The 27481-nt window shown below is 50.3% G+C and overlaps 2 protein-coding genes across 6 annotated transcripts; both read left to right on the forward strand.

Annotated features, from left to right (window-relative positions):
* Nucleotides 1-8332: 8332 nt before the first annotated feature.
* On the forward strand, nt 8333-14223 carry PTCRA (pre T cell antigen receptor alpha). The gene is made up of 5 exons (XM_043591431.1): nt 8333-8498; nt 11297-11356; nt 11771-12091; nt 12944-12988; nt 13636-14223. Exons 1-5 carry the CDS (start codon nt 8441-8443, stop codon nt 13986-13988), a joined length of 837 nt encoding a protein of 278 aa, XP_043447366.1. The 5' UTR covers nt 8333-8440; the 3' UTR covers nt 13989-14223.
* Nucleotides 14224-17045: 2822 nt separating this feature from the next.
* On the forward strand, nt 17046-26897 carry CNPY3 (canopy FGF signaling regulator 3). 5 transcript variants are annotated; one of them, XM_043591439.1, is made up of 8 exons: nt 17267-17379; nt 20449-20546; nt 22227-22350; nt 23006-23063; nt 23141-23263; nt 25422-25544; nt 25793-25910; nt 26249-26897. In XM_043591439.1, the coding sequence occupies exons 4-8, from the start codon at nt 23028-23030 to the stop codon at nt 26461-26463; spliced, it is 615 nt and encodes a 204-aa protein (XP_043447374.1). In that variant the 5' UTR covers nt 17267-17379; nt 20449-20546; nt 22227-22350; nt 23006-23027; the 3' UTR covers nt 26464-26897. The 5 variants fall into 5 exon arrangements, 4 of the variants coding, with proteins under 4 accessions (XP_043447372.1, XP_043447370.1, XP_043447374.1 ...); XM_043591438.1 differs by having other exon boundaries at nt 20449-20528; XM_043591435.1 differs by lacking the exon at nt 20449-20546 and having other exon boundaries at nt 17066-17379.
* Nucleotides 26898-27481: the final 584 nt, after the last annotated feature.

A 27481-nucleotide genomic window follows, 5' to 3' on the forward strand; every position in this document is an offset into this window, starting at 1 on the left:
AAGATGGTTATTAATATTCTAACTAGGTGGGTGGCTATGCTGACTCTTTTCTGTGGCCCCTCCAGGTCCTCTCTCCACCCTTGTCCACCCAGCTTCCAGCACACTGACATCTACAGACATTGCAATAGGTTTTGGGGTTTGGCCAGTGCGGGGTGGGGGGGGGGGGGTAGGGGGGTGGGGGGGTGGGAGTGAGCAGGAGAAGAGAGAAGGAGAAGGAGAAGGAGGCCAGGGTATTTATTCCTCAGTTTCTCTCCCTCCAGGATTCCCACTGGCTGCAGGGTCCTGGTTTCTGGTTTTAGGGCCCTGCCATTGCTCTCCTCACCTCTTAAGGCCTGTTACCAGTTCCAGGCACTGCATTATCACTTGGGATTTCCCTTCACCCTTCCACCCTCTATAAATAGTCCCTTTATTAAATTCTCCTCAAATTATCCAATACATGTGTGTCCTCTGTTTCCTGTCCACACTCACCAATAAAGGAATTGGCTCCAGGAACAGCCTCAGATAGAATACTGAGATTGGACTGATCATAAATTCAGAGCACAGGGGACGCCTCTTTGCAGCGGGGGAAGAACACCCAGATGATTCACTGCATGCACAGGTGTCACCATTACTCAAATTATCCTTGGGCAGGGGTGGGGGGTGGCAGGGGTGAAGTGGATAATAGTGCATTGTTGAGGGAGGGAGATGGCAGAACAAATAGCTGTGGCTCTTCTTCACTATGGTGTGGCCTCGTGTGGCTTCTCATGGCCACAGGGAGAAAACTGGAAATTATCAATGTCTGACAGGAAATGCGAGTGTGGAATCAGGACACCTTGATGGCACCTTGGAGGGGTCCCTCATCCCCTATAGGCAAAGAGAGCCCACATGGCTGAGGATGGGCACCGGGATGTCATTGTAGGGGTTGCCAAGTTGTGGTGCTAAGTGCTCATCCCTCTAGGGCAGCATAAGAATATGCTAACATAAGGGCACCGAGGGACTCTGAGATGAAATGGGGACATTTGGGCAGACATTGGCTTCCGTCTCCCCAGACATCAGCTTCAGGACTCTCCCCACCTCCAGTCTTCCATGGCCCTTGTCAAATCAGATCCCAGAACAGCCTGGGCAGAGAAGCACAAGGCCCACGCTGAGAGGAGGACGCCCAGACAGAAGGAATTACAGATCTTGCTAAACTGTCTTGGCAGGAGCCACAGCAATATGTGTGGGAATGGGTTCTAAGGGAAATAGACCCAGGAGGGTGGAATGTCAGGTTCAGTTTGCCCAAACTCAAGTCCATGGATGCTCATCCAGGATTTGGGATTTAATGTGTTGGCTCAAGCACCTGGAAGAGGCATAAATAGTCTATGAGGTTGGTTAATTAAAGCCTGGATTTAATGGTAGCCTATAGTTAGTAAACTTGAAATGCCAGAATTTCCCTGGCATAATGTAAAGGAAAGAATCCAAAATCTCAGAGAGGTGGGCATGCCAGATTGGATTTATTATGTGCAACCTGGTTAGCCACCCCTCAAGACATATTTTAAGGGGGTCTGGAAAACACCTCTTTGCCAAAGCATTAAGAAATTCATTGGTGAGGGGTGCCTGGCTGGCTCAGTCAGTAGAGCATGCAACTCTTGATGTCGGAGTCAAGAATTTGAGCACCGTGTTGGGCACAGAGTTTACTCGAAAGAAAGAAAGAAAGAAAGAAAGAAAGAAAGAAAGAAAGAAAGAAAGAAAGAAAGAAATAAAAAGAAGAAAGAAGGAAAGGAAGGAAGGAAGGAAGGAAGGAAGGAAAGGAAAGGAAAGGAAAGGAAGAGGGAGATAAATGCATTGGTGAGAGTCACCCACATCCTTGACTTGCTCTAATGGCTGTCCTCTGTAGGCTGGAGATGCTAGTGGGGGATGCTGGATGAATCAGTAGAACTGGATTCCGTGATCTCAGTGGAAACAATGGTATCCTGGTAGTGTAAAGGCCAGGTGGCAATGTTTAACAGCCAAAGGAAAGGTAGCCATAATACCCCACATTAAGACATGGGAAAGAATGGTCTTCCCGTTGGACATAATGACAGTCCTGTGGACCCTCTTTCCCCAGGCACTTTAGGCCTTGTTCAGTGGACTCATGGTGGCAGGGATGGAAGCTATGCTTTGGTTCAGTAATAGTCTTCCCTTCTCTGAGGCTAATCTGGCTGTGACCAGTGCTGAATGCCCATCCTACTTACAGCCCCATGCTGAGTCCCTGACTGGGTACCATTCTCACCTGTTTATAGGCTGATTTGACTGGGCCCTCCTAGCATGGAAGGACTCCATGTGCTTTATCCTCATGAGAACAGACACATATTCCAGGTATGAATTCACCTCCTCTGCCTACAGTCTTCTGTCAGCACCACTATTCTGTCAGCATCAGGTATTCTGATGGACAGAATACCTTACCCATCACCATGGCATTCCACACAAAATCGCCTCCAACCAGGGCTCACATTTCATTGCCAAGGAAATGTATGAATGAGCTCACTCCCAAGGAATTCACTGATCTTACCGTGTGCCCCATGACCTCAAAGCAGCAGGCAAGAGAGAATGGTGGATTGGCCTGCTGAAGGCTCATTTGGAGCATAGCTGAGAAACCACACTTTGCAAGGTGCAGGGGCTATCCTACCCGATGCAGTGTTTCCTTAAACCATAACCATACATGGTCATATATAACCAAGAGGTAGGGGTAGTCAGAGCCTCCTCACTATTACACCTAAAGTCTATAACCTACCAGAAGAATTTTTGCTTCCCATTCCAATAATGGAATGGACTCAGAGGGCGTGGTGATCCTAGAACCCCAGAGAGAAACACTTCCCACCATATGACAATCATAGAACTGATGACTTGAAAGCTGAGATGGCCCTGGCCATTTTGGTTTCTCCTGCTACTGATTCAATAGGCAGAGAAAGGCGCCTCTGTAATGTCTCGGTTGGTGAAGCCCAATTACTAGAGAAAATTAGGTTGCTACTGCATAATAGAGATGGGGCTAGATCTGGAGCCCAGGGGAGTCACTGAGGTGTCTCTTAATAATCCTCCCGGGGCGCCTGGGTGGCTTAGTCGGTTGAGCGCCTGACTTCGGCTCAGGTCATGATCTCACGGTCTGTGAGTTCGAGCCCTGCATCGGGCTTTGTGCTGACAGCTCAGAGCCTGGAGCCTGCTTCGGATTCCGTGTCTCCCTCTCCCTCTGCCCCTAACGCACTTGCATTCTGTCTCTGTCTCTCTCAAAAATAAATAAACATTAAAAAAAATTTTTTTAAATCCTCCCAACCAGTGGTCCCGAAAACTTCAGCAACCCAACAAAGTCAAGACCACCAAGGACTCAGACCCTATAGGAGTAAAGGTTTGAGTCACCCACCAGGTAAGGAACCTGGTGCTGGCAAAAAGGATAAGAAGAATGTGTCATTGGAGTGAAAGCAGGCAGGTGTGATTTCAACTTAGGCCTTGTACCCCCCAATTTCCCCTGCTAACTTATGTAAAGAACACTGGAGGGGCGCCTGGGTGGCGCAGTAGGTTAAGCGTCCGACTTCAGCCAGGTCACGATCTCGCGGTCCGTGAGTTCGAGCCCCGCGTCGGGCTCTGGGCTGATGGCTCGGAGCCTGGAGCCTGTTTCCGATTCTGTGTCTCCCTCTCTCTCTGCCCCTCCCCCGTTCATGCTCTGTCTCTCTCTGTCCCAAAAATAAATAAAAAACGTTGAAAAAAAATTTAAAAAAAAAAAAAGAACACTGGAGGTAGCTAACATCTTCAAAATACCCATCTGTGTTCCTGCTAGGACCCTGGGATATAAAGTACATATTTTAGTTAGAATTGTCTGGGCAGCGAGCAGCAGAAAAACCAAAATAACAATAGTTTACACATGATAAACGTTTCTAAGCTCTTTCTCCTATAAATTAAACTTGGTGTCAAGCAAGCCAAAGCTGGTGTGGTGGCTCCACGAACGTCAGATCGTGCTACCTGTGCATCTTTTAATCCTCTTTAAATTAACACCATAGGGGTGCCTGGGTGGCTCAGTCCGTTAAGCGGCCAACTTCAGCTCAGGGTCATGATCTCGCGGTCCGTGAGTTCGAGCCCCGCATCTGGCTCTGTGCTGACAGCTCGGGGCCTGGAGCCTGCTTAGGATTCCGTGTCTCCCTCTCTCTCTGGCCCTTCCTCTCTCTCTCTCTCTCTCAAAAATAAATAAACATTAAAAAAAATTTTTTTTAATTAACATAATAACTGAAACATTTCCCCATGTCATTACAACCTCTTCGGAAAGAATCAAGACTTAGCTCAAGTATCTTCTAAATCATTCTTCCTAAGGCTCACATCAGCTCCAGAAAGGATGATCTCCCTCTCCCGGGACCCCCCCACACACACACATGCACACACCAGTCGTGACATCTGTTACACTCCAAGTCCCTTGTCTGTTTATGAGCCTGTCTCCTTCCTTGACTGGTGGGAGTAGCTCTTTTTGTCTCATCCCCAGCCCCAATTCCTGGCATCAAACAGACACCAAGAAGTGGTTTGCAATCCGAGGATATTCTGAGGCCTGCATAGTATTTCATCCTAGAGAGCCACTCTGGTTTATTTAGCTCCTTCCTTGTTATTGAACTTTCAGGTGATTTTTATTTTGTATTATACCTATCACTGTAGGACTTTTTATTTGATCAATGAAATGGGTGCCCCCGTCAGTATTAACTGGAAGACACTTCTACTTGCTACTTCAGCACACACACATCCTGATCTGGCCCTCTGACTGCAGCCTTCTAATCGGATATGTCAGATTTACAATCGGTAACCGCTTGGTGAATAGCGGCGGTCTTTGTCTAATAAGCATTGCTGCTTTTCCTTCATTTTCTTTTTCATAGCCTATGTGGCTCATCCCAGTTTAGAAGAGCCCTTGGTTTTCTATGTGTATATATGAAAAAAAGGGGAGAGAGGGAGAGATCATCTGCTGTGCCAGGCACTCAGATGGGTACTCCTATCGGACAACCTTGTATGAAGAGCCCTGGAGAGACTCCTGTGAACACATCCCTAGAGTGAAATCCCAGTTCCACCACTTGCTGCTAGGGGATCCTCGGAACTTCGTTTTTCAGAGTCGCACTTTCCCCGGCTGGAAACAGGGATGAGAACACCTGATGGGGTGATTGTGGGGATTTAAGGAGAGGTCTGTGAATAGGACCTGGCTCTTAGTAGGCAGGCCAGCAAATGGCCAAGTTTAATCCCAAGTGAGGAGCTCAGAGAAGGATTTCTCTCAGAGGAGCTCTGAGATCCAACCCCAGCATGTCAGGACATCCTCACAGCCCTGGGCAAGGACGTCTTTAGGACCCGCAAGACTGTGCCCGCAGAGGGAGATTCTTGGCGCTTCTGGAAGGAGGATACCTACCTATGTGACAGCGGGCAAGGAAAGCTTGCAGTGCTTTGGGGATGAGACCTGTAGCCCGGAGCTGGGAGTGGGCCGGTGGGAGGGTAGCTGAGCAGCAGGAGATGGTTCCAGCCGGCAAGGTAGGCGGCTGGCACAAGGGGTCTTCTGCCTCCCCGTTCCTGGGAAGGTCTTAAAACCCTAAAGAGGCCAGAGGGCTCCTTCCCCATCTGTAATGTGGTAACGGAGCCCGGGCCAGCACCTCCCCAGGCTGGAAGGCAGGAGAGTCGTTAGGGACACCTGCCTCCTCCCCGCCCTCGCCCCCTCCCCCTCCCAGCGGGAGCCCGCGCAGACCGTGGGCACCTGGGCGCGGGCTGCGCCTGGGAACAATTGGCGCCCGTGGCCTCCAGGCCTCCCTGCGGGAAGGGGGCGGGACGTCGGAGGGTGCAATAGACAGGACTATTAAAGCAACCATCCCGACGGAAATGGGGTGAGGCTGGAACCAGAATAAAGAATCCTGAGAACCAAGAAGAAATAAACCCTCCAACATAAAAGATATTAACATAGAGAATGTCTCGCAAGTAATAGGGATAATCGATATCCTGGGATAGTAATCGATATCCTCGCAAGTAATCGATATCCTGGGATAACCGATTAGCGCTGGGGGGGGGGGGGGCATGAAATTTAGATGCATGTCTTCTATCATACACCGAAATTAATTCCTGATAGAGTTAAATGGTGATGGGGGATTGGGGATTAAACTACACACGCACAAAAAGACAGAAGGGAGAATGTATCCGTTCTGTAGAAGGGCGAGGACTTCCTAGGCTTAAAACGGATGAGGAAGGCGCCTGGGTGGCTGAGTGGGTTGGGTTGAGCGGGGAACCCTTGATTTGTGTTCAGGTCATGATCTCATGGTTTGTGGGATACAGCCCCATGTCCACATCGCAATGATAGCGGGGAGCCTTCTTGGGATTCTCTCTCTCTCTCTCTCTCTCTCTCTCTGTTCCTCCCCTGCTAGTGCTCTCACTCTCTCTCTCTCAAAATACGTAAATAAACATTAAAAAAAAAAAAAAAAAAAAACAACCGTGAGATAAATCCCATTAGGAAAGACAGATGTGTTGGGGGCGTCTGGATGGCTCAGCCAGTTAAGCCTCTGACTTCCGCTCAGGTCATTATCTCACAGTTCATGAGATCCAGCCTCGAGTTGGGTTCCTGTGTGGACCTTGCTTGGATTCTCTCCCTCTGGCACTCTGCCCCTCCCCCATCTCTCTGCCCCTTCTCCCCCGTCTCTCTTGCGCGTGCATGCTCTCCCTCAAAAGTAAAAAATAAAACTTAAAAAAAAAAAAAAGCTGTTGCATAATATTCACTAATACAGGTACACCAAACATTAATTCATTTGGCCCTTCCCCTAGCGTTGAACAATTACACTGTTTCCAATTTCTCTTGCTTTTTACATATACTACTACTTCAAAGAAAATTTTTGTGCATAAATCTTTGTCTTATAATGACTGACTCATTTCATTAGGATATATACATAGATGTGAAGTTTCAGGGTCAAAATGACAGCTATAGCTAAAATTTAGTAGAGTCACTGAAAATGGCATTTATGAAGAGGGTTTTTTGTGTTGTTTTGTTTTGTTTTTTAAGATTTCATTTTAAATAATCTCTACACCCAACCTGGGCTTGAATTTACAGCCCGGAGATCAAGGAGATGAAGAGTCACTGCTCTACTGTCTGGGCCAGTCAGGTGCCCCAAAAGAGTTTCTTCTTCTTTTTTAATGTTTATTTATTGTTGAGAGACAGAGCACAAGTTGGGGAGGGGCAGAGAGAGACAGAGACAGAATCTGAAGCAGGCTCCAGGCTCTGAGCTGTCAGCACAGAGACTGACATGGGACCAGAACCCATGAACCCTGAGGTCATGATCTGAGCAGAAGTTGGACGCTTAACAGACTGAGCCACCCAGGTGCCCCTAAAGAGTTTATTCTTTTTTTTTTTTTTTAATTTTTTTCAACGTTTATTTATTTTTGGGACAGAGAGAGACAGAGCATGAACGGGGGAGGGGCAGAGAGAGAGGGAGACACAGAATCGGAAATAGGCTCCAGGCTCTGAGCCATCAGCCCAGAGCCTGACGTGGGGCTCGAACTCACGGACGGCGAGATTGTGACCTGGCTGAAGTCGGACGCTTAACTGACTGCGCCACCCAGGCGCCCCAAGAGTTTATTCTTAAAACAGATTCGATGAGTGGTGCCTGGGTGGCTCAGTCGGTTGGACAGCCGACTATGGCTCAGGTCATGATCTCACGGTCTGTGAGTTTGAGCCCTGCGTCGGCCTGTGTGCTGACAGCTTGGACCCTGAAGTCTTCTTGGGGTTCTGGGTCTTCCTCTCTCTCTGTACCTCCCCCACTTGCACTCTCTCTCTCTCTCTATCTCTCAAACATTAAAAAAAAACTTTTTTTTAAGGTAGTCGATGTAACAGGCAGGGAATATTCATGAAACCTCTGAAATTTCCCCTCAATATCACTGTGAATCTGAAACTGTTCTAAAAACTAAATTCTATTTTTAAACGTGGCGGGGGCAGGATGTTGTAACAACACTGAAATAAGTGTATTGGGCTTTTTGGCTACAGTGAGGTCAGCCATCAGGAAACTGTCCAAGCCCCGGCTCTGCCACCTGCCAGCTATGTGACCTTGAGCAGGTCACTCAACCTCTCTGAGCCTCAGCTGCCTCACCTGTGAAATGGAACTTAGAGTGGTTGGCTGGACAGAATGAAGTGTTGAATGCAAGGCCTTGAATACTGCCTGGTGCTCTGTATCCTGTAGATGGCAGGGCCAGTGAGTGGGAAAAGACTTTGCAGACCGTGAGGTGCTCTTCAGATGGGAGGGAGTAGGCTGTGGGAGAGGCACCTTGAGTTCCCTGGCGCCTGAGAGGGGATTGGGTTTGGGGGCCAGGATGGCGGTGGGAGGGGCCCTCACTGGGGAAACGGCTCCGTGGTGGAGCAGCTGAGGTGCAGCTGGGCCTGTGGCCTGGGAGGCAGTCTTGCGGGCACCTCCTCCCGCAGCCCACAGTCTGCAGCTGAGTCCTGCCTCTTCTCAGGTGGGCCATGGCCAGGACTTGGCTGCTGCTTCTCCTGGCCCTCGGGTGTCCAGCCCTGCCCATAGGTGAGCCCCCTCCCTGCATCCCTCTCTGGGCCCCATTCGTTTGCCCAAGCCCGCTCCCTAGCTCCTGACCTCCTTGGGTGTGGGTGGGATGTGGGGAGGCAGGACAGACCTATGTGGGGTCCCTGGGAAGGGTCTCACCATAAGCCCACCGCTCCCTTCCCCACAGTATTCACCTTCCAGCTATCTCACTCTGGGGCTCCAACTCCTGTTCCCTGGAGTCCACAGTGTTGGTAGTAGGGCAGTCACTTCTTGGAGGTAGATAATAAGAACAAGCTGGATGGGCATCCAGGGAGGGTGGGGATGGGGTAGCCAGGGCTGGGACATGGGCGGCATTGTGAGATCCTCTCCTGTCCTTCCTGTCCTGGACTCCTGCCCTCAACAGTACCCTATTCCAAAAGGACTCAGAATGCCTCAGGTTCATCCCTGCTCCCCCTTCTTCGTGAGTTCTCAGGAGAGGTCCCAAGGCCCCACTGACTTCCCAAGGGTATTACCCTCAGTTCCTCAAAGATCAAGAATGGAGCCAAATGACTTGTGTTTAGAGGAGAGAATTCTGGGGCACCTGGGAGGCTCATTTGGTTAAGTGTCCAACTCTTGATTTTGGCTCAGATCATGATCTCATGTTTCATGCATTGGAGACCCGAGTCAGGCTCCATGTTGACAATGCAGAGCCTGCTTGGGATTCTCTCTCTCCCTCTCTCTCTCTGCCCCTCCTCCCTAAACAAACAAACAAACAAACTTAGGGGATAGAATCCCAGCTTCATCTAGAAGTATGTGCATGTTTACATGTTATGTGGTGGGGAAAGGCCTTGATCTCTGAGTCAGGGCATCTTTTTAAAATTTTTTTAAAAGTTTTATTTATTTATTTTGAGAGAGAGCATGCGCTAGCAGGCAGGGGAGGGGCAGAGAGAGGAAGACAGAGACAATCCCAAACAGGCTCCACAACATCAGCAAGGAGCCTGATGCTGGGCTCGATCTCAGGAACCGTGAGATTATGACCTGAGCTGAAATCAAGGGTCAGACACTTACCCAAACAAGCCACCCAGGCGCCCCCGCATCTTCTTGGTCTAAAGCTGGCTTCTAGTATTTTCATAAGCTGTCTCTTGCTAGGGAGATTAACCATATCCATGTGAAGCAGGGAGAGCCCATGGCAAAAGGTCTGGGAAGGAAGCAGCCAGGCTGAGGAGGAGCAATCCCGGGCAGCTTCATGGAGGAGGCACATGCTAAACTCAACCTGGGGAGTGTCTCTATCTGTACAACTGGACAGGCTCAGGAGCTCACTTTCAGCTTTTCTGTTCCTTTTGTTTGCCATGCCTTATTAATATTAGTATTGATAAAATAATACTAATACTTTTCTGCCAAGGTGTTTGACATTCATGACCTTTATTCTTCACAACAATTTTACTGGGCTGGTGTTTTTAAGTTTATTATATTGGTGCAGAATTCAAGACTCAGTAAATTAAGTGGACCAGCCAACAGTCAAACCAACTCTGTCTGAGGCCATGTCCCAGGCTTGATCCACTGTGCCATGTAGCAAAATCTTAGTCACCCTTCCAAGTGGGGCGGGTCTATGGGAGCAGGAGTCAAAGAGACCTGAGTTCCAATCCTGAGTAGGCTACTTACCTTCCACATGCTTCCAGATCAGTTCTTTGACCTTCAAGAAACCTTCCCTGAGCACCCCCCACTCTGACTTCCCCACAAGATTCTCTGGTGTCTTTTCCTGTGCCCTGAGGAATTTCTTTAGCTTGGCTGCATTTAACTCATGGGATAAATTTGTGGGTTTTAACGTTTGAGATTTTATTTATATGAAAAGATATCCAACTATTCAAGAATAACATTTTGGTCATTATATATATTGTCACCTTCACTGAAAAATATAAGATTGTAGAAAATCAAGACTATTCCAGAAAATACAGGACAGATGTTTGCAGTACCCATGTGACTTTTTTTTTTTGAGAGAAAAAAAAAACTTGCACGAGCAAGTGGGGGAGGGGCAGAGGGGAAGATTGAGAGAGAGAGAGACAGAGAGAGAGAGAGAGAGAGAGAGAGAGAGAGAGGATCTTAAGCAGACTCCACAGTCTGTGTGGAGTCCGACTCGGGGCTCAATCCTATGACCTTGGGATCATGACCTGAGCCAAAATCAAGAGTTGTACGCTTAAACCAACTGAGCCACCCAGGCACCCCTATTTTTGATTTTTTAACTATGAAATAATACAGACACTTGAAATAGTTGAATTGTATAATACATAAATTATGTCTGACAAAGCTCTTTAAAAAATATTATAGGGACACCTGGCTGGCTGGGTTGGTAGAGCATGCGACTCTTGGTCTCAGGGTTGTGAGTTTGAGTCCCACCCCACGTTGTATGTAGAGATTACTTAAAAATAAAATCTTTCTAAAAAATACAACAGACTGGAGCGCCAGGGGGGCTCAGTCAGTTAAGTGTCCAACTTCAGCTTAAGGTCATGATCTCATGGTTTGTGAGTTCGAGCCCCGCATCGGGCTCTGTGCTGACAGCTCAGAGCCTGGAGCCTGCTTAGGATTCTGTGTCTCCTTCTCTCTCCACCCTTCCCCTGCTCATGCTGCCTGTCTGTCTGTCTCTCTCTCTCAAAAATAAATAAACATTAAAAAATATTTTTAATACTACAGACCTACACAAAAGAACAGAGAGAATAGGGCAACAAACACCTCTGCATATTCCACTGAGATTAACAAATAGTTAAAATTTTGCCATATTTGAATCAGATAAAAGAAACAAAAAGTTACAGATACATTCGGAGCCCTCTTTGATCTCATTCCAGATCTTATTTCCTTCCCTTCCTCCCCAGCGGTAACCACTCTCCTGAGACTGGCACAACAAGGTATTATAAGAATGTGTTTATGCACCTACTATCTTTCCCATAGGAAAGGTTCCTTGAGGGCAGGGACAATGTCTTCACCAGTGTTTTATCTCCAGTTCCTGGCACAGAGTATGCCAGATATTGGGTGAGGGATATGATGGATATGATGGGTGAGGGAAGGATGGATACATGGATGCACGGATGCATGGACAGATCTGCAGATGGACGGTAGAAGAGGTATAGGAAAGACGGATGATGGGGAAAACATGGATGAATCGATGGGTAGATGCAAGAAGAGAGGGATGGATGAGTGGGTGGAAAGATAGATGGATGGTGGAAGCAAACCCAGATGGAAGGACAGAAGTCTATTATGAGGTGCTGGCCTGGGAGGGCACAGACAGATCAAGCCCCCCACAGGTGCATGCTCTCTTACAGGTGTGGGCGGCACACCCTTCCCCTCTCTGGCCCCACCAATCACGCTGCTGGTGGATGGGAAGCAGCAGACGCTGGTGGTCTGCCTGGTCCTCGATGTTGCACCCCCTGGCCTTGAGAGCCCCATCTGGTTCTCAGCTGGCAATGGCAGCTCGCTGGACGCCTTCACCTACGGCCCTTCCCCAGAGGCTGACGGCACCTGGACTAGCTTAGCCCAGCTCTCCCTGCCCTCTGAGGAGCTAGCAGCCTGGGAAAACTTGGTTTGCCACACTGGGCCCGGGGCCGGCGACCACAGCCAGAGCACACGGCCCCTCCAGCTGTCAGGTAGGGACGGCGTCTGGGCCCCTGTGGATGCTCCCTGCCCCTCCCCTACACACCCTGGAAACAGGATATGGTGGGAGACAGGGCAGGCTCCGGGCCATGGGGGCATGGAGGGTGTCCACATGCCAACCATCTGAATGAGGTGACGATGGGTAGGATCAGAGCAGGGTGACCTCAGGGCCCTGAGTCCTGGATTTGCAACTCCTTCAAATATCCAGGCTTCAAATATCTCCTTCAAATCCAGGCTCTGATGCATGACTTCCAAGAGGTAATACCTCCTCCCTCTTATTACCTAGGGTTAATATCTGTATCGCCCTATATATGACACCCTACCTATAAGGACCAAGCAATAATTAAATAACAAAATGTTTTCATCTACTTATTGTTTACCCTGCAACAGGCACTGTTACAAACACTTTACATTCATAAACTAGGCCATATTATTTTCCCAATCTTACAGGCACAGAGAGGCTAAGTGACATGTCCAAAGCCAGCTATTATTTTTACTAGGTGACTTACTTCCTCTTTTTGGATTATGGCAGTTTTGTCACCTTCCAAACGGGAATGTGGACTAAAGGTCCCGCCTTTCAAAGAAGGGTGCTAAGAAAACCCATTTCTTGTCTGAAAGTGCTGAGGCACCTCAGCCTCCCCTGGGCACAGAACAGTCGACCGTGGGGAGTGAGAGAGATCTGGGCCCCTGAGAGGAGTCGTAGCAAATGGGCCCCAGGTTCCTACTGCTGGTTCATTTGTCCAACATGCCGTGAATGGCTGCCCTGTGCCAGGCTGGGAGCATAGTGCTTGGGTGGAGGGCAGAGCCCATCCCCAAAGACTCATTCTCTTCTCCTTGACTGGCAGGAGAGACTTCCTCAGCCAGAACCTGCCTCTGGGAGCCTCTCAGGGGTGAGTACTGGGGATCTTGGGCTCTGTTAGGGTCTGGCCTGATGGTTCCACTCTGCCGGGGTGGGGGGTTGGTGGTGTTCCCTGAAGAGGCTGCCTTGCTGGGTTGGGGCACTGGCAAGCCTGGGCTTGAGTCTACCTGTGGGTAAATGGGAGTGGGTCCTCTGACCCCAGAGTACTCCCTGGACACCAGTTGGAAGGTGTAGGTGAGAGTTAACGGGAGGCTCCTTAAAGCTCTCCTTGGGCAGCCCAGATGGATGGTGTCAGCGTCAGAGCCTTGGGAGACTGGGTGATAGACAGTCCCACCACCCAACAGGCAGAGAGAGTCATGAGTCAGGTTCTACTTCCTCACCACATAGAGCATTTGGAGCTGGTTATTTGCCTCTGCATCAGATGCTAATTTCTGCCTGGCCTACATCCCCCTGGTTTGGGGGGAATAAAATAAAATGAAGGCTGGGAAGGTGTGCGTTATTATTACCAGTTAGAGCTCAGGTCAGACACCGGGGAGGACTTGCCCTGGCTTTGGGGAACGGCGGGGAGGAGGAAGGGCAAGGGCAGAGGACAAGGCCCCTCTTCCCCAGAGAACGCCCTCCTGCGGGTGGGGCTGACGCTGGCCTCCAGGTCCCTAACTGCTTTTCTCTCTCCCGCAGGGACGCGGGGCCAGGCGCTGCGGCTGGGGGCGCTGCGACTGCTGCTTTTCAAGCTGCTGCTGTTTGACGTGCTCCTGACCTGCAGCCGCCTCCGTGCCCTGCCCTCCACGCTGGGGGACTCCGGGCTCCCCGCGCCCCCCAGGGCCCCCCTGGAGCCCCGCCGTCTCCCGCAGCCTCCGCCCGCAGCAGAGCCTTCAGCTCCAGCCACCTGGATTCGCCGCAGTGCTGGGGGGACGGCAGGCCCGGGGCTCACCCTGTCGCTGCAGCCCCGCCTTCTCGGCTGGGAGTCCAGGAGCCCGGTGTGGGAGGAGGGGACGCTCCCTACCCACCGAGCCTGGGCCTGGTGCTCGTGAGTCACCCTGAATTCCTGCCTCAAGCCTTGCAGTCTTTGTGTGTGACCTGCCTCCTATTGCAGATGGAAATTTCCGGCGCTGGGGTTTGTCTCCCGCCTCGGATTGAGGGCCTTCTGAGGGAGAAGGCTGTATCTCTCCCATCAGACCGGGAGCCGCTTGAGGGCGGGGATCCACAGGTACAGGGACCCTTGAGGTGCAGAGAACTGAGAAGAATTAAAGGGGAACTTAAATGACACAAACAAATGAAACATATTTTAATTCACGTCTGCCCTGGGAGGAGGGGATTTGGCAGATTTTTAAGAAGCAGAAATCTGGGAGGGCTCCCTTGAGGAAGAGGGCTTCCTGAGGGTGAGACTCTGGGAACTGTAGAGTGATGCCAGGGTTTGGGGAAGATGCTGTCCTACCTCTGTCTCCTTCTCCGCAGGCAGGCATGGGGTGAGGCTCCCTCTCTGTCTCCCCATCCTGACCCAGCCTTTGCAAGAGGTCAGGATGAGGAGCCCAGGAAGCCAGGAAGGTGGGGTGCTGGGCCTGATGTGAAGTTTTGTACAGACTTGACAGAAATGAACAGGGCCAGGATCCCAGGGTAACAGGATCATATACAATGCCAAGAGCATGGATATTAATTACAAACTTACACCTTATTAATCAGTTAAGGGTCATTATTCATTTAACAAATATTCATTGAGCATCAACCCTGAGCCAGGCACTAAAGAGTCTTTTTGTTTCCTAAAGAGCGTTCTTACACTGATAGTATATGAGGCCCCCACAGTAGAGTGTCTGGCCTCTGTTTCTCCAGCACTGGCAGGAAATCCAGTCTTTCCAGGGGTTCCTCTCCAGTAATCACCCGCAGGAATCTCTGGGTGCTTTCATGTGAATCCAGGTGTCCCCTAGGCAGCACAGGACAGTCTGCTGGACAAGTGGTGCTACCTTTGTCTTTCTTCCCCCAAGGTGGTATTAGCAAATGCTCTAACATCACCCCCCACCACCACACACACACATGGTGTCAGTGACATTTCCATCTTTCCTGAGCCTCTGTGCCCTCTCAGCTACTGTTCCATGAAAACCCTATCTGCTGCACAGCTCATCTCTCACCAGCCTGTAAGGAGATACTCCCGCCTCTTTTTGGATTCTTCAAGGAGGGGTATCCCACAACTTCTGGGGACAAATCCGTCCGCCATCCCTACATGGCTTGCTCCTTCCCCAACACACAGACTGAGAAGAAGTCTAAACTAGGCTGGGTTGGGGCAAGGGCATGTCTGGCCATAACCTCAGACTTTCTCCGGCCACTAGCCGTTTCCGGCCCTGAGCTCCTGCCAAACTGATTTGTGCCTCAGTAAATGTCCTTCAGACGTCCTTTTGTTCATTTTGGAATCAGAGCTTCCCTTAGCTTCAACGCCCCTCCTCACTGAGGCTCAGTTGCCTACTGTGGCTGGCTAAACATTATTTCCCAGGAGGGTTCCTGGGCCTAGGTAAATCACTGGACTTGGCCAGGCTCTGAGTCTCCCCAAGTCTTAAGAAGCCTACAGAAGATGAAGCATTGCAGAAGGGTGTCCTGATCCTGTGTGCTATAGAATTATACATACCACAGCCCCTTCGTATCTAAAGTGCCTTGTCACTTGCACAATTGTTTTGAGCAAGAAGCTAAAATCAGGAAATAACAAGTCAAAAGGCTGAGCATCAGTCCTAAGACTTCATTAAATAATATAAATATCCAATATCTAGGAAGGAAACATAGGGCACTGGGGAACAGAGCCTTGCAGACAAAAGTGTAATTTGCAGACAACTTCCCAGAAAAGCAGCCTTGGTATGTGTGTGTGTCCACAGGACACTGAGCTCAGGGGCAGTCTGAAGCAGCCCCAAAGACCAAGAAAGTCCTCCTCTTGATGAGGAGATGGGAACCCACTGAGCGTCTCCTTATGTGGGGTACCCTGTCGTTGCTGGGGAGGCAGAAGGGAAATACAATTGTTCATTAGCCAAGTCCCTGCTTTGTAGGAGCTCAGAATCCAAGAAATAAATAATAGGGTAGAAAAGAGAACTAAGGTTACATACTAATAAAAAAAAAGTGTGAATTTTTTACAATCTGTTAATAAGCTTTAATTCCACAAACCTATTTGAGGTTGCCAGCTACAGGCAAGTCTTTAACAGCAGCTAGGAGCATCCTTTGTCATCATAAAGATAGAAACTGAGGCTCAGGGTGCCTGGCTGGCTCAGTCCATGGAGCACCCAACTCTTGAATTTGCGATTGTGAGTTTGAGCCCCACGCTGGGTGTAGGGATTACTTTAAAAATTAAAAAAAGGAAGAGAGAAAAGGAGGGAGGGAGGGAAGGCAGGAAGGAAGGGGAAAAAAGAGAAAAAAGAAAAAAAGGGAGAGGGAAGGAAGGAAAAAAAGCAAGAGGCAAGAGGAAGAAAGGGAGGGAGGGAGGGAGGGAGGGAAAGAAAGAAAGAAAGAAAGAAAGAAAGAAAGAAAGAAAGAAAGAAAGAAAGAAAGAAAGAAAGAAAGAAAGAAAGAAAGAAAGAAAGAAAGAAAGAAAAAGAAAGAGGCTTGGAGAGGAGGTAATTTGTTCTAGCCCTCGGGGGACAAAGCTGGGATTACTGGGCATTAAAAAAGCAGCTTGAAGGCTGGGGACTGAGTCGCCATGGTCTCACCTACACAGCCTACCACTGATTAGCAATTATAACAATAACAACAACTATAATAATAATAAAATTTTAAAACAGGTGCTCACTTAAGTGTTTGCTGCATTACAACCCCAGGAGGGAAGTGACGCGTAAGAAGGCGGCGGCGAAGGCCGTCAAGACAGCCTTCTGCACCTCTTGCAGGACCGACGAGCCCAACCTCGTCCCTTTCAGGCCTAGCCCACAGCTTCCCCTCTCGGCGTGCTGGTCCTCCAGCCGCTCCAGAGCCACCGTTAGTGGGTGGGGTAAGATGCTGCCATAGGACACTGAGGACACCATCTGTTTCCTCATTGGCCGAGGCCGAAAAAAGATCGCCCTCCCATTCGCTGGGGTGCAAGCCCCGGAAAGCCCATTGGCTGCGTAGTCCGCGGGCCTTCGTCGGCTCTGAGGGCGGGCCGAGGCAGCCAGAGGAGGGAGCGGGCCGGGGGCTCCCTGTTGCCCTGGTTACGCCGAGGCACGTGTGCAGTCCCGGAAGCGGCTCCGGGAAGCTGCCCAGCGCGCGCAGTCGGAGGAAGCGCAGCCCGGTCCGCTGGGGTCGGGTCCGGCTGGGCTATGGAGCCGTTGCCTGAGCCCGCGCCCCGGCCCGGACCCCGCTGTCTTCTGCTTCTCTCCCTGCTACTGTTGCTGCTGCTGCTACTGCCGGCCCCGGAGCTGGGCCCGAGCCAGGCGCAAGCCGAGGAGACCGACTGGGTTCGACTCCCCAGCAAATGCGAAGGTGAGGGGGCGGGGCCGGCGAGGAGTATCCTGCCAGAGGGGCGGGGCGTGCAGAGAAGGGGGTGAGGGGGATGCAAGATCCTTGCCTCCTGAGCTAGAGTCTCTTCATTCATTGAAGCTAATGTGTGCCTGGCTCTGTGCTGGATGCTGAGGACACAGGGGCGGGCAAGGGATCAGGTCTCGGTGCACCTGGAGCGATCAAATCGGTACAAAAGAAGCAGTTATAATCCAGGGTGGTAGATGCCATGATAGATAACAGGCTTTGCCGAGTGAGGAGCATCTAATTTAGCCTAGGGATGGGGGAAAGGCTGTGTGTAGAGGAGAGTCAGGAAAGGCTTCGTACAGGAAGCCCAAACAATAATTAGGACTTAGCTGGGTGAAGAGAAGTGAAAAGAGAGAATGTCTTAGGAAGCCACAGATGCAGAGGCCCATAGGCTAAGAAGCAAAGGACAGACAAGTTTGAGGAACTGAGAAAGTATGTATGACTGTTCTTAGGGGAAGAAGAGTCTGAGAAAGTCCTTTCCCCTTTTGGCCCTCACCACAACCTAATCTGTGCAGTTGATGGACTCCCCCACTAGCTGTGAGCTCCTTGAGGACAGGACCTTTTCTCAGATATTTATTCACACAATGCCTGGTACGCACCCAGTGAATATTTTTGGAATAAATAGGAATAAACAGGGACTGTGGGTGTGGGTAGAGGAAGGAGAAGGGTCTGAGGCCTAAGGGGAGAAGAATACAGGGCCACTTTGGGACAAGAGTAGAGCCTGGGGGAATTTGGTGAGGGAGGAGGATTTTAGGAATAAGGAGAAAATGAATCCCAAAGGTATAGAAGTGGAGGTGTGGAACTTCAGAGAGAGAAAGAGCACCAGCACCCAAGCCAGTGATCTGGGACTATGAAGGGCCATTCTTCCTCCCCCCATCTCTGTTTTCTCCCCGGACCTTCGCAGCCACTCCTTTCTTCCCATCTCTGTAACCCAAACCCCTCAGCAAGTTGGCTATAAATCCATTTCGTCCCAATTCAAAGCGTACAGCAGGCCAGATGTTCCCTAAGTCCTGGGAAGTGGGGGTGGGGTAGGTGGTTTGGGACACATAATCCTTTCATTTTCGAGATGAAAGATAAGATGCTTCAGACACGACCTGACTTCACCAGTAGGGCTCCCAGTATGGGTGCTAGCCTGTACCTTGTCCCTCAGCCCTATAAATAGGCAGAGGGTTGCAATGCTTTCCTCTCACTCTTTCTCGAGAACTCTTTTGCGGAGTTCATTTCCTCTCTTTGTTTTCAATCTTAGCCTCCACTGTGTCTCTGATTATCCTCATAGTCTAAGAAGCTCACATTTCTTTCCATTAGGAGGCATTCACAGACTCAGAAGCAGAGAGCTGGCAAAGATTTTAAGAGATCATTCTAGTCCAACCCCATTTTGTAGGTAATGGATAAAGATTAAAAGGCATTTTCATGGGCACCTGGGTGGCTGAGTCTGTTAAGCATCTGACTCTTGATTGTGGCTCAGGTCATGATCTCACGGTTTGTGAGTTTGAGCCCCCACGTTGGGCTGTGTGCTGACAGCGTGGAGCCTGCTTTGGATTCTCTCTCTCCCCCTCTCTCTCTCTGCCCCTCCCCCATTGCACAGTCTTGAGTGCACATGGGTGCCCTCTCTGACTCAAAATAAATACATAAAACTTGAAAAAAATGGATTTTCAGTCACAGGATGGCTTGGCAAACTCTTAGGCTCCTCTTAATAGTGTATTTGCTTTTATTTATCATTGTTGCACCTTTGTTGTTAAATGCTGATTGTGTCTGGCCCACAAAGCCTGCCTCCTGGCTCAGTAGCCTCAGTGGAATAGGCCTTGGCACAGAGGAAGGAGAGCCTGCCTGGAAAAAGAGTAGGTGGGTGTCCAGGAGAGTCTGGGGCCTGTGCCATGAGCCTCCTCCAAGTCTGATTCTGGGTGGGATCCCCAGAGGGGGTCTTGAAGAGGTAAGATTTGGAAGAGTTGGGAAGCAAGGTTGTGGTTGATGGGCACAAGAGAGAAAGGAGGTTCCAGGTCCCCAGGGCCTGGAATCCTAAACGTTGAGGGCGTGGGAGAAAGGAGCAAAAGAGCCAGAAAAGCGATGAGCTCACACAGAGTACAGAACAGAGAGGGGAGGGGGACAGGTGTCCTGGATAGAGAGCCTGGGAGGTGAGCCACCTCGATTCATTGCAGACTCTCAGATCCCAGCCTATATTTTGGAATTTTCATGTGTTCCAGATTCTCCAAGCCATCTATTAATGTGTACGTTATAAAATTTTACCAAGCAAGCCTTCAGGGGAGGTATTTGTTTTGGTGGTGAATTGGTCCCCTACCAAAGTCTGCTGTCAGTGTTACAGTCACTCTGATGGTGTTTAGCCTATAGATCATATTCATTCAGAGGCATCAGAAGTTGCTCGACCACAAACACAGTCTGTCAGCAATATTTATTAAGTATCCAACACACACACAGTCCTTGACTAGAGGAATACAGAAAAAAATCCAATACATGGTAGCTCACTTTGGGTACCCTTATGGTCTAACTGGGGAGACACAAAATGGCCAAAGGCCCTCAGTGAGAGCATGGGTTCTGGATCCTGCAGAGGCCCAGATAAAATCAGGAGCAGGTGGGATTGGTCCAGAAGAACTTCCCAGTAGGAGGAGGCTTTTAAAATGAAGCTGGGAGGGGCGCCTGGGTGGCTCAGTCGGTTGAGCGTCCGACTTCGGCTCAGGTCATAATCTCATGGTCCGTGAGTTCGAGCCCCGCGTCGGGCTCTGTGCTGATGGCTCAGAGCCTGGAGCCTGTTTCAGATTCTGTGTCTCCCCCTCTCTCTGCCCCTCCCCTGTTCATGCTCTGTCTCTCTCTGTCTCAAATATAAATGAACGTTAAAAAAAATTTTTTTTTTTTAAATAAAATAAATAAATAAAATGAAGCTGGGAGAATGGGCAGAAAAGCCCCTAGAGGGCATTAAGTGCTCTCCCAGGGCCTCGGACAGGTCACGCTTTTAGTGGTAGTACTCCTTATGCAGTAGTAATTATCTGTTTACACTTCTTTCTACTCCATTAGACTGGATCTGGAACCTTGTTTTCATCTGTGAATCCCCGGCAGTGCCTGACACCTAGGAGTTGCTTAATAACTGAGGGAAAGTAAGAGGAAACGAGAAGGTGAACGTACAGAAACAGTAGAAATAAGGCCTCTGGAAGGGATGGAGCAAATTACCTTGGTAGGAACAGAGAGCTGGTAGTGGAACAACGTACGAAATCAAGTAATAAAAGAGGCATACAAGGCAGTTAGGGAAATTTGGGACAATTGGGGAAATTTGAACGTGGACTGTTGGGTGGTATTAGAATTGTTAATTTTCCGAGTATCAGTATGGTTGTATGGTTGGGTAGAAGAATGTCCTTATTCTCCAGAGATGCATGAGGACATTTTTAGGGGTGAAAAGTCATGATATCTGCAACTTACTTTTTATTTTATTTTATATCTTTTTTTTTTTTACTGTTTATTTTATTTTTGAGAGAGTGAGAGCGTGAGCAGGGGAGGGCCAGAGAGAGAGAACTGGAAGCAAGCTCCAGGCTCCGAGCTGTCAGCACAGAGCCCGACGTGGGGCTCGAAACACGAAACGTGAGAACATGACCTGACCTGAAGTCGGACGCCTAACTGACTGAACCACCCAGGTGTCCCTGCAACTTACTTTTAAAATGGTTTAGCAGGGGCGCCTGCTAAACGAGCGCCCGACTTCGGCTCAGGTCGTGGTCTCGAGGTTTGTGCGTTCGAGCCCCGCGTCGGGCTCTGTGCTGACAGCTCGGAGCCTGGAGCCTGCTTCGGGTTCTGTGTCTCCTCCTCTCTCTGCCCCTCCCCTGCTCATGCTCTGTCTCTCTGTCTCTCAATAATAAATAAACGTTAAAGAAAAATTTTTTTTTTTTAATGGTTTAGCAAAGGGGTGACTTGGTGGCTCAGTTGGTTAAGCATCTGACTTCACCTCAGGTCATAGTCTCCTGGTTCGTGAATTTGAACCCTGCATCGGGCTCTGTGCTGACAGCTCAGAACCTGGAGCCTGCTTCAGATTCTGGGTCTCCATCTCTTTCTGCTCCTCCCCTGCTTGTGCTCTGTCTCTGAAAAAGAAATAAACATTAAAAACAATTTTTTAATGGTTTAGCAGAAACAATGTATATATCGTTGAGATATATTACTATATTATCATATTATTTTATGTTACGTATTGGGGAGAGAATGTAGCAGATCACTAACTGTTGAAATGAGCGGAATGTATATAGTTATTCGTTATACTCATCCAGCTTTTTTATATGTTTGAAAATTTTATTTATTTTTTTTTTTTTAATTTTTTTTTCAACATTTATTTATTTTTGGGACAGAGAGAGACAGAGCATGAACGGGGGAGGGGCAGAGAGAGAGAGGGAGACACAGAATCGGAAACAGGCTCCAGGCTCTGAGCCATCAGCCCAGAGCCCGACGCGGGGCTCGAACTCACCGGCCGCGAGATCGTGACCTGGCTGAAGTCGGACGCTTAACCGACTGCGCCACCCAGGCGCCCCTATATGTTTGAAAATTTTAAAGTAAAATGATTACAGAGGGTGGTGGGAGTGGGGGGCAGGAGGGAGCTGGGAGAAATGGAGTCAGCCAGGACTGGACATGGGGCAGTGAATCTTGGAGCCAAGTTTCCCCCAGTGACCTCCATGGGGTGGTCTGGGACTAACTCCTTCCCTGCCTGGGGTGTTGACCCCAGGCAGGGAGAGGCATCCACGCTGGTGTGGTTTGCTAGGAGCTGGCTTTTATCAGACTCACGTGCGCTCAGTAGGCTGGGCTGTGTCTCCCTCCCCCAGTGTGTAAATACGTTGCCGTGGAGCTGAAATCAGCTTTTGAGGAAACCGGCAAGACCAAGGAGGTGATCGACACAGGCTATGGCATCCTGGATCGGAAGGCTTCCGGAGTCAAATACACCAAGTCGTAAGTGAAAGAGGGTACCCACCAGCCTGGCCTGCTTTGTTCGTAACGGCTTTAGAGGTTTGGAGTTCCCTTCTCCCTTCCAGCTAGGCAGACCCACCAAAGGGAGGCGGCTCTGACCAACACCTAAGTTTGCCCACTGGTTTTGCCCCCAACTATTTGTGTGGCCTTCATAAGTCCCTTCATTCCACTGAGCTTTGGACTTCTCATCTGTAAAAGCAAGACTGTTGGGCCTTATCTCATTCCCAGACTCTTGGATTTCATGGACCAGTGCAAATTTAAAAGAAAAAAAAAATTGGTAATATAGGGTTACCAATCTTTAATTTTGCCAGGAATAAATATTAAAAGTAAAAACAACCCCCCCAAAAAACTTTCATCAGCCATGATGGTCCTTTCAAAATGAAATGTGTTGGAGCACCTGGCTGGCTCATTCAATGGAGTGTGTGACCCTTGATCTCAGGCTTATAAATTCAAGCCCCACGTTGAGTGTAGAGATGAGTTAAAAATAAATCTTAAAACAGAAAAAAAGAAATATTTTAACATCAAAACTTAATACATTTTGCTTTATAAAACCATCTAAATACTGAATCATTTAGCTTTATAAAAAATGCCTTCCCGTAGAGCTGTTACAATTTTGTCTCTCTGGTCTGTGTTCCAGCATTTCAGAGCCCCCAGACCAGATGACCTATCTTCCTTCCAGCTCTGACTTCCCTTTGGTGAGATGCGCAGGTGTTGGGGTAGCAGGGCTGGAGGGACGGACCACTGACCCACTTGGGCTAGGAGAGGAGTTCAGCCCCTCTCGTGCTGCTGTCTCTGCAGGGACTTACGGTTAATCGAAGTCACTGAGACCATTTGCAAGAGGCTCCTGGACTATAGCCTGCACAAGGAGAGGACCGGCAGCAACCGGTTTGCCAAGGTTGGATTTGTGCTTGTCCTTCATCCCCACTGGGGCCAGCCCTGGAGGTGTCTAAGTGGTCTGCTGGTGTGGGTGTGATTTGGAGATCATGCTTGGAGAGCTTCCCTCCTTGGCCTCTTCCCATTCTTCATCGACCACGGTGTGCATTTCTCCCCTTCTGAGTGGCCTGGCTTTTCAGTGGCACATTCTTCATGGCCTGGGCCTGCCCATCAGGGCCCTGTCTCAGCCTCAGACTGAAATGCAGGGTGGCAATCCCCGTGGAGGCCTGATCACTTGCTCAGTGAGAGCTCAGGGAGTACAGACCTGTGGGCTTTAGAGATGTCAGAAGACATGGCAGGGTGGGGGTGGGGTTATTACCTCATTCCCCTGGGCCCACTGGGCACGCACCTGGACCGCTGTTAGGGTGCCTGTGTAACATTCAGTGCGCTTACTGTATGTGTGAATGGCTCTGTCCCTGAACAAGGAGTTTCTTACAACAAGGCCCATAGTTCTTTGTTTCTACGTCTTCAGCGTCTGGCACATGGTAAGAGACTTGCCTCCCACATTTCTCCACCCACCTACCCTTCCAGTGAAGTCGGTTAGTGAGAAACCCCTGGGAAACCTAGAGAGATAGTCTTAAGCAACAGAAGTCTTAAATTTTTTAAATTTGTATGAATTTTGTATTCTACTCAGTAATGAAACCATGTTTTGCTTAATATAAAAATGTTTATGGGGCCCCTGGGGGCTCAGTTGGTTAAGCATCTGACTTTGGCTCAGGTCAGGATCTCACAGTTCATGAGCTCGAGCCCTGCGTTGGGCTCCACACTGACATCGTGGAGCCTGCTTGGGATTCTCTCTCTCCCTTTCTCTCTGCCCCTCCCCTACTTGTGCTTTCTCTCTCTCAAAATAAATAAATACACTTAAATTTTTTTTAATGTTTGTATTTATTTTTGAGAGAGACAGAGCATGAGCGGGGGAGGGGCAGAGGGAGAGGGAGACACAGAATCCAAAGCAGGCTTCAGTATACGAGCTGTCAGCACAGAGCCTGACGTGGAGCTCAAACCCATGAACCACGAGATCATGACCTGAGCCAAAGTCGGACGCTTAACTGACTGAGCCACCCAGGTGCCCCTAAGTAAATAAACCTAAAAAAAAAAAAAGTTTAAGATTATTTTTTCCGTAGCAGTAAAATTAGAAACAACCTAACCATTCACCAGGGGTTAAATAAATTGATGTGGCCATTCAGTGGACAAAACAAAGAATGAGGTAGCTCTTTGTGGCGTGAATTAAAATTATCTCCAAAGTCTGTTAATAAGGCCAGGTGCAGAAGAGTGTGTCTGCTATATACTATTGCTTGTGTAAAAAATGGGGGTGAGGAGGGCAGGATGGATTTGTATGTATATTTGCTTGTATTTGCATGCATTACCTCTGGAAAGATAGAGGAAGTAGATGATGTGTAGGTGTAGTCTCCAGGGAGAGGACCTAGGTAGCTGGCAGAAATATTTTTACAGAACTGAGTCCTCCCTGCCTCACTCGTGCCCACTTCCAACCCAGGAAAGGCACAAGCCCTAGGGAGAATTAGAGCAGTGAGCGGGTCTAGACGTGGGGGCGCGAGTGTTCCTGGCCACAGTGAGGGGAAAGAGCCAAGGCACACTTAATTCCTGGGAAAGGAGTATCTATTCAAAGGGCCAGAAGGCAACAGCAGCCCTTTTGGGGATTTTTGTTTGTTTCTTTAAGTTATTATTATGATGATGATTTTAATAGCGAGAGGGGAAGAGAGAGTGAGGGGCAGAGCGAGAGGGAGAGACTCTTAAGCAGGCTCCATGATCAGCACAGAGCCTGACGCGGGGCTTGATCCCACAACTGTGAGTTCATGACCTGGGTCAAAGTCAAGAGTCAGATACTTAACCTACTGAGCCACCCAGGCGCCCACACAGCAGCCCCTTTTGAAAGGGGGAGGTGTGGGGAGGCAGGATAGGTTGTGTGTGATTGTGTGTGTGTAGGTGTGTAGGGGTTGTGGAGTAGGCCTGAAAGAGGGGAGAGGAAAGTGAGGTCCAGTGTGAGAAGCCTTGAGAGTCCTGGCTTCTCAGAGCTGGGTCCTTGGGCCTCCAGCACCACCCGGAGAGGAGGGTGGGAGGTGGGGAAAGCTCCACTTCTCATGCCTGGTTGCCTCTTCCAGGGCATGTCTGAGACCTTTGAGACACTGCACAACCTGGTCCACAAAGGGGTCAAGGTGGTGATGGATATCCCCTATGAGCTGTGGAATGAGACCTCTGCAGAGGTGGCTGACCTTAAGAAGCAGGTATGGGCCTTTTGGCCCTCAGAGCCTACCGTGCCCCACGGGGGTGGGTGGGGACTGGGTCTGGGGCTGAGGAAGGCCACCAAGAGCTGGGAGGCTTTGATCAAGTCATCTCACCTCTCTGCCTTCAGTTTCCTCAGGAGAATCACAGCCACCTGCCTGCCCTGCAGTGGGTTGTGAGGCTCAGCTGAGCTCCCCCGGGAGCGAGTCAGTGCTGGGGCTTTGCCAACGCAATGTATTCTGATTCATAGTGCGACGTGTTGGTGGAAGAGTTTGAGGAGGTGATCGAGGACTGGTACAGGAACCACCAGGAGGAAGACCTGACTCAGTTCCTCTGCGCCAACCACGTGCTGAAGGGCAAGGACACCAGTGAGTCTGAGGGAGGGAGAGGGCAGGGTGGGTGGGCCCTCAGCTTTACTGCTTGCCCCCCCTCAGGGGAGGTGGGTAGGGAGGGGACAGAGAAGAGATAAGACCTAGAAAGCACCATACCCTCAAGGAGCTTGATGGGACAGCGTGGAGTAAGAGGTACTGAAACCAGGTGCAGAATAACATGGCGGTAACTCAGATGCCCCCAGAGGGGCCTGGAGGCCCCAGAGAGGCAGGAGGAGGGGACCTGACATCACTTCCAGTTGCCGCTTCCGGGGCCGCCCAGTCAGTGCTCCTCACCCAGCAAACCAGTCTGTTGAGGGTGTCTCTCCTCACCCCAGGTTGCCTCGCAGAGCAGTGGTCCGGCAAGAAGGGGGACACAGCCGCCCTGGGAGGGAAGAAGTCTAAAAAGAAGAGCGGCAAGGTCAAGGCCTCGGGCAGCGGCAGCAAACAGAGGAAGGAGCTAGGTGGCCTTGAAGAAGACCCCAGCCCCGATGAGGATGAGGGCATCCAGAAGGCATCCCCCCTTACACACAGCCCCCCGGATGAGCTTTGAGCCTAACCCAGTGCCCCCTGTATCGTGACCCCTGACCTGGAAGCTGAAGAATCTGGGGCACAGCTCTGGCAGGCAGATGGCTGTCCCTCTCCAAGTCCTCCCTGCCGTGCCGGCTTCCTGCCGGGAAAGACACAGGGCCAGGGAAGAGCTCAGATCAGCTGCTCAGGTCAGCCTACCGACCTCCTCCCTCTGCCAAGCGGCTGTCCTGACCCAGGCTTCAGGCAGGCCATGCGATTTCACGCCTGCCAAGGACTCCAGTATGAACTCCGGAGGGGCAGGTGTGGAGAGGGCACCCAGCCTTCACCTCCCCTCACTCCTTCCCAGCAGGGAAGCAAGACTACAGGCCTCCCCACCCCTGCTTATCCCCTCCTGTGGACACCTTGCACTCTGCCCGGCCCTCCCCAGGGCTCACAGAGTAAAAACCTTTTGGCCTTTTTTGTTCTGATTTTTGAGTCCCCTCCAGCTCCTCAGAGGGGCCTGGAGTTCCAGTTGCTCTCCTCCCCCTCCCCTTCCAGCCCAGGGGGGCCAAGGGTGGAGAGGCGGCTCCCATCCCCCATTATTGAGGCTGGGCCTGCCAGCTGTGGGGGGCAAGTGCCAGGAGGGCCCAGGTTGTTTTGGGGTGAGGCTCAGGACTGGGCTTTGGCCCTGCCCCTCAGCTGCCTTTGGACTCCCTGAGCTCCCCAGGCCAGGAGGGGCCTCGCTTGTGCCCTGGCCACCTGGCTGGGTTCCCGCTGCCTCTCCTCTCTCGCCCAAGGCCTTCCCCTTTGTTGTGTAAACTGTTTACTGGTGACCCCGCCAGATCCCACCCCTCCTTCCCACCTCATCTGCCCTACTTGTTGGTCTTGAACCTTGTTCCCTGATGACCACAGCTGGTCACTCTGCTCTTCCTAGCTGTTGTGCCTGGAGTCTGGAGGGGAGGACACCCCAGCCCCCCAACAACAGCTGGTTACACAACGTTCTCTGGGTGCAGGGGACGAACAGGAAGGCTGGCCTCTAGGGAGAAGGGGTGGGAGGCCCA

This window comes from Prionailurus bengalensis, chromosome B2 (genome assembly GCF_016509475.1).
Source record: "Prionailurus bengalensis isolate Pbe53 chromosome B2, Fcat_Pben_1.1_paternal_pri, whole genome shotgun sequence".
Classification (NCBI taxonomy): domain Eukaryota; kingdom Metazoa; phylum Chordata; class Mammalia; order Carnivora; family Felidae; genus Prionailurus; species Prionailurus bengalensis.